Here is a 6,869-nt window from a genome sequence, read left to right as displayed (position 1 = left end):
TATTTAGCATGTTTTCATAGTTTTTAATTGATCGGCTACACAACCTTTGCAATTTTTATATTTAGTTTTTCTATCTTTTTTATTCTATACTTCTTTTTCTTTAAGCATGTTTTAAATGCCGGTATTAATTCATGTTTTAACAACTGATCGTAATACGTACATGAAAACATGGGACAGTTACTTTTAATCGCTATTACCATATCAGTCTCATTTAACATTTCTGGACAAGCTTACATTACGGCCCCATTTTCGGAGAAAAGAGAAGAGAAGATGATATGACGCTCACTTGGGTTGCTGTTTTAAAATAGACAAAAAAGATTGATATGAAAGTAAACAATACATTGTATTTACGTTATATACAGGGAAATATATCATCACCACGAGATCCTTAATTTCAACATACGATCGTTTAAATTGTAAGACGCCCATGTCTCAATTTTGCCAGGGTTTAATAACATCTACGTCATGATATTTTGAAAAACAAGTGGACCATAAGGGACCTTTGCGCTCACCTGAGTTATTGTTATTAATAATGAATATCATTCATATGGTAGTAACCACAAATTAGCACATTTCGAAATAGTTTTTTGGAGATTTCGTTATAAATATCACCTCTACCGTGTTAACAACCCCTTTTTAAAAATTTGGCCTTGTGGCCATATTTTCGCGACTGTCCGGAACTATTCTTAAACTAGATCGAGATATAAGTGGAACACATGTATCCTGCAGAGCGGGAAATTATTCTAGAGTATTTACATACTGAATCTTGAAGATAGACAAACGCTACTCATGCTTACCTTTTGCTCGGATAAGCTAAACATGTCTATAATAAGTTGATTTCAATAATTTCGTTTTTGACACTGGCATTTACAGCCTTTTTTTATATCCATAAGAAACTTATCAAATAAAAATGTGAAGATTTGCCAGTAGGTTTATCCATGTATGCCTAGCGTCTAAAAAAAGGCCTTGGCAAACAGCGTAGACCCAGATGAGACGCCGCCGCTCAGGGTCTGCGCTGTTTGCTTAAAGGAATTTCTGTAAGAAATATTCTAAATATAGAAATACATGTACTAGATATCCCTTATTTTGGAAATAAATTGATCCAATTTAGAAGGATGGGAGAGTCCACTAGGCATAAATGGGTTAATGTCACTTTATTGTGGAACTACCTCTCTCTCTCTCTCATTGCAGAGTGCACGATGTGCTAAAAGCTGAGTTCATACCAGCCCTACCTACCTCCTTTTGCATTTTTAATTGGTGAAAAAATCGCATTTTTCAATCATTTAAGTTGATTGCAATAGTGTCACAGAAATGACTGCGTTAACAGTAATTAGTGAGTGTTGTATTTATTGGGATTTTTGTCAATTATGGTGGGTATTAATAAAGGATTGTAGTAATAATACATTTTCTATATCATTTAATTGATTTTCAAAGAAAGACGTTTTTAGCATGTGTGACACAAGTATTGTGTCTCCAATACAAATTGACCTACGCACAACTCCAGCTACGAATAACATTAATAAATATGGGCGAAAGACTCAGGTTACCTCTTGTTAACCCATTTATGCCCAGCGTCTAGAAAAAAAGGCATTGGCAAACAGCGTAGAGCCAGATGAGACGCCGCATGATATGGCGTCTCATCAGGGTCTGCGCTGTTTGCTTAAAGGAATTTCTGTAAGAAATATTCTAAATAAATATACTAGACATCCCTAATTTTGGAAATAAATAGATCCAATTTAGAAGGATGGGAGAGTCCACTAGGCTTAAATGGGTTAAGTCTGCGCTGGACAATAATGTAGGTTGTGTGTGCCTGGGAGATTATATGTCTATCTTTACTAAAAAATATCTTGCTTCATAATCCTGTATCCTCCTAATTAAACAAAGGCTTATTTAACATAAATAAAACATATAAATAATTATATACAATCGTCCAATTCTGTTCAGATATAATGCGCATTATAAAAGTGAAACACTGATGAAAACAATGATTTAATAACATCTATAATGCAGTATTTGACAAAGCACAAAGAAAATAATAATGAGGGATATTTGGAATAAGAAACAAAAACATCAACAGAAATACAAATACAATGTATATGGATATATAAAGAACTCAGTAAACAATCTAGCTAGGAAATAAATGTATTTAAGACATGAATACAATACAAGTAGAATTTTTGTCATTATTATGCATGTGTACATTTGTAAATCAATTAACCTCGCACAGGCGCAAAAGGATTATTAAACAAGAGCTGTCAGAATACAGCGCGCTCGACTATTCGAGTGCTTGACAGTGTAGCGTAAGCCATCATGGGGAAATTGTTTATATTCAATAAAGTCAAAGTAATATAGTCATAATCTAAATGTTGCAATTATGAAAGCAATAGCTTTGATACTTTAGGAATAAAGTGAACCTAAACACAAAACTTAACCAAATTAAAAAGGGAACATAATTCTTAAAAAATGCTTGATACATTTGTCTGCTCTTGTTTATAGAATGGGGTCGTGTTGGTAAAGAAGTATGCAAAATATAAAAGCAATACGACAAGGTACATAGAAAATATTTGAGGTGCAGGTACGGAAACTATAACATAGATTAATCAATAATATGCATATTCTAAGTCGATAAAGGGCCACAATTCTTACAAAATGCTTGTTACAGTTGTCTGCTCCTGTTTATAGATTCCGGTCATGTTGGTAAAGAAGTATGCAAAATATGAAAGCAATGTGTCAAGGAATTTGAGGTGGTACACAAACTTTAACATAGATTTATCAATAATATGCATATTCTAAGTGAAAAAAGGGTCATAATTCTTAAAAAATGCTTGATACAGTTGTCTGCTCTTGTTTATAGTTTGGGGTCATGTTGGTAAAGAAGTATGCAAAATATAATAGCAACATGTCAAGGGACATAGGAAATATTTGAGGTGGTACGCAAACTTTAACATTCCAACGCTCACCGGAACGCCGACGTGAGTAGGATAGCTCCACTATATATATTTCATATATATTAGTCGAGCTAAAAATATAATAAACACAACAATATAAGTAACATCTAATACTAAAACAAATTGTTAGGCATTTAACAATTTTCACACAAAATTAATGCCATAAAGTAAACCATAAGTCATGATTTTGTCAAAAGCCATTACCACAAAAATCTGTATGATAAACGAAAAAAAATCAGTTTCACAACTTATGACAATTAATAGGTCCTAGGTAATACTAATACAATGACAGGTCATAAAATTACATCTACCATCTACAAACAGAACAGCCCCCCCCTCCCCACCTCTGATACAAAGCAATAGTTTCTTTTAATTAAATTGTAACGGTTGATTAGGTATGAAATTTTGAAAGGTGGTTTACAGGTCAGCTTTGATTGTACTCCCAGGTTAGTGCTTTGTTTTTCACAATCTAGCATATTTCCCAATACATCTATTGACCACCATGATATGGCTAAAAATACCTGAACCTTAAATTAATTAAAACTATAGCTATAACAAAACAAAATGGTTATTTTTTAAACCTAAACATTTCCTCAAAACAAAAGCATCCAACTAATGAATATAAAAAAACATTATAAAAGTACAAAAGCTCTAAATGGGCATCATTTCTGTTTACTAATGCTATTGAAAATCTACACACTGTGTATTGGTGTTTTATGATTGTCACAAGATTTATGCTGATATGGAATGTCTAGTTCTAAATCTGACGCGAATAATGGCTTTCCCATCAGAAAATTAAACAAGTTCACAAATTTCTCCGTTTGGGTCAAAGTGCTCATATCTCGCGCAAAATATGTCGTCTGACCACGAGACACAACTGTCAGCTGGTATTTTAACAAAGAACATGCCCAAATAACGCTAAAACAGTTCAGGAACATCATGCTTAGCACCCATCCGTCCTTCCAGAACATTGTTGCGAAAATTTCGGTGTATTTCATATTCGCGTATTTAAGATATGTCCACCAAATACATTGAAGAAGGAAGATGACTATATCCAACATGGTGAAGATAATGAACCAGACAAATCTAGCGTGGTTTTGATCAGCCACGCATTTCAACAGGAAGAGGCAGTGATGATCCATGCGATAGAAGCAACGCTCGCACAGTTTGCAATGTTTGGTGGTCTTGGAGTGAATTATCTGAAAAACAAGAACTCTTCCTTGAAATTTATGAGAACAGTGCTCAGAATAAGCACTTACTAAGTAATGTTGCTCTGGTAAAATACTGGGTTAAAAACAAAAATCTTGCTATGGATGCCTAGCCGTGTGCTTTCTTCACTTTTCGAACAGAAAATCAAGGAGTCTTTCACACAATTTAGGGTCCATTAGCTAGTTAGTCAACTGAAAATGCTAATTTCCATTCTTAGAGAGATATTCTCAGCTTGCTCAAATTTTCTCTTTAATGCTGACATATTTATATTTTTTTTTTATTTTTAAGAAGCTGTAATTACACATTTTACCATCTAAGGAAAATAAATGCTAAAAACAGCAATACGAATGAATTTTTTCAGTTGACAAATAATAATGATGCTATTCACAGCAGCAAAAACAATAATCAAGCACAGTGAACACCTATCAACTGTTGGAGGACAGGTCTCTAAATAAAAAGTTTTTTCAGATACAATGAAGTTTTTCATATTCTTTCTTTCCGATCCCTGTGGTGTTTTTATTAAATTTAATAAAGATCAATGTTGTCACAAGATTCATCAATTAAATATGGCTAAAATGAATTATGCATTTTTACAGAACAAAACCATACAACTAGTATTCATAACGTTCCAATAGCTTACTTCACAATCCCCACAGTACTGATCCAGGGATTTTAACTGATCACAGAGATCTCCCAGCTTCATTGGCCGGCCGGTCTCCACATTTGAGATACTACTGGTGACCAAACCTGTAACACAAATCCAGTGGCTAAATATATTTTCATGTTTTGGGGACATTGCGTTATTTGTCACCAATGTGTACATACTGAGGAAGAAATTAAAGGGGGAAATGATCAAAAGAATATCATTGAAATTGCTGGATGCTCCCTGTTGATGCGCTTTGGCAATGTGAGGGTTAATTGTGTGAAAAACAAAATTTCATTCAATGTGCAAAAACTCTCTAAAACTTGCTGAAGCGGAACGACATGACAATATGTCCAAAATGTTCCTGTGATATGACACAGACAAGTATTGATAAGAAAATGCCATATTATCACTCACAGGCCCAAAACTGCCTTAACCCTTTCCCACTCAGAAGCAAAGTGAAAATGGCTATGTGCAAACATCATAAAACTAGAGTAACTCGCAGTCTGTTAAGGTTTTATGCTGTTTGCTTCTCATTAGTATCTAAGGTTTGGAGAAGAAGCCTTAAAAAGATGAATCTAGTAAGAAAGGTCTTAAATAATATTAAACTTTCCAAGGGACTTTAAATACGTATCTGGAATGGGTTAAATATTATTGGAGCCAATAAACTAGAACATTATGTGAAATGGTACCCATGACGTGTCATAAACTTCTGCTCATTGTGATTTGAAAGCATGTTTCTCAAAACATGAAGTCTTATTACAGTATAAACTAAATATAGAAAAACACTGCCACGTAAATGATGTTAAGTGCTTAACAATTTCCATGACATCTGTTCCACCATGCATGTATTTACTCTTTAGACATTTTTTTTTTCAGCTTCTTATCTGCATTATCCGATAATTATCCATATGTTCAGATTGTGTTTTGTAGTTATTTAATATAAACATACTATGCTTAAAACAATAAAAACATCGTCGTTATAGAAGTTGAAAAATTATAAAAATGTGGACCTTTCAAACTTCAAACAAATAATTGAACTTGATGTACTTGTATTTAGTTCAAATGTACTTGTTAATATATCATGTCTGCCATTATGAACTTCTAATACCTATAATGTAGTTTTTTTTTAAATTAAGTCTGCATCAACAAACCTGGGTCTGTCTTTAACAGTTTGTAGTACAGATAAAGTTGCATGACGTTCATTATGAATGAGACGTAGATTACTGGACTGTCAAGCATAGCTGTGCAAGGTTAAGGTTCATTATATACAGAGTAAATATGTGTACAGTGTCATGTTTTAACCCATTTGTGCCAAGCCTCTAGAAAAAAGGCCTTGGAAAACAGCGTAGACCCAGATGAGACGCCACATGATGCGGCGTCTCATCAGGGTCTGCGCTGTTTGCTTAAAGGAATTTTTGTACAAAATATTCTAAATATAGAAACAAGAAACCGCCGGAGACTGGTGATGCTCCCCAAAGTTTTTTTTGTCAGAATATTGCACTATATATTCAGATAAAAGGAAACGTATTGAGGGGCATAACTTTGGACAAAATAATATGATGGATGGTTGAGCAACATAAAATTTCAAAGGGCCATAACTCTCTAAATAAATAATCTAACCAGAACCCACTAATAACATGCTCATCTCCTCAAGGTAGTTAAGCTTCCCATAAAGCTTCATTGAATTCCAGTCAATAGTTGGGAAGAAATAGCCGGGACAACAATTGCACTAAATGTACAGTTTATAGAAAATTTCAAAGGGCCATAACTCTGTGAAAAATCATCCGACCATGACCGGCTGATAATATGCACATCTCCTGTTGGTAGTGAAGCTTCCCATAAAGTTTCATTGAATTCCCGTGATAAGTTGCTGAGAAATAGCTCGGACAAGAATAACACTATATGTACAATGGAAAATTTCAAAGGGCCATAACTCTTTAAAAAATCATCCGAACATAACCGGCTGATAATATGCACATCTCCTGTTGGTAGTGAAGCTTCCCATAAAGTTTCATTGAATTTCTGTAATAAGTTGATGAGAAATAGCTCGGACAAGAATTGCACTA

At 34.0% G+C, this 6,869-nt stretch overlaps 1 protein-coding gene across 3 annotated transcripts in view; it reads right to left on the bottom strand.

Annotated features, from left to right (window-relative positions):
- Positions 1–1,973: 1,973 nt before the first annotated feature.
- LOC127868131 (uncharacterized) overlaps positions 1,974–6,869 on the bottom strand; it is a 29,171-nt gene continuing 24,275 nt past the window's right edge. For all 3 annotated transcript variants that reach the window (XM_052409752.1, XM_052409751.1, XM_052409750.1), the window contains 3 exons: positions 5,955–6,044; positions 4,798–4,904; positions 1,974–4,147 (listed from right to left, as the gene is read on the bottom strand). In XM_052409752.1, the coding sequence (XP_052265712.1) occupies positions 3,641–4,147; positions 4,798–4,904; positions 5,955–6,044 (704 nt within the window). In that variant the 3' untranslated portion in view covers positions 1,974–3,640. The remainder of the gene's footprint in view (positions 4,148–4,797; positions 4,905–5,954; positions 6,045–6,869) is intronic.

The sequence above is a fragment of the Dreissena polymorpha genome, chromosome 2 (assembly GCF_020536995.1).
Source record: "Dreissena polymorpha isolate Duluth1 chromosome 2, UMN_Dpol_1.0, whole genome shotgun sequence".
Taxonomy (NCBI): domain Eukaryota; kingdom Metazoa; phylum Mollusca; class Bivalvia; order Myida; family Dreissenidae; genus Dreissena; species Dreissena polymorpha.
This window is presented reverse-complemented; position numbering and strand designations above follow the sequence as displayed.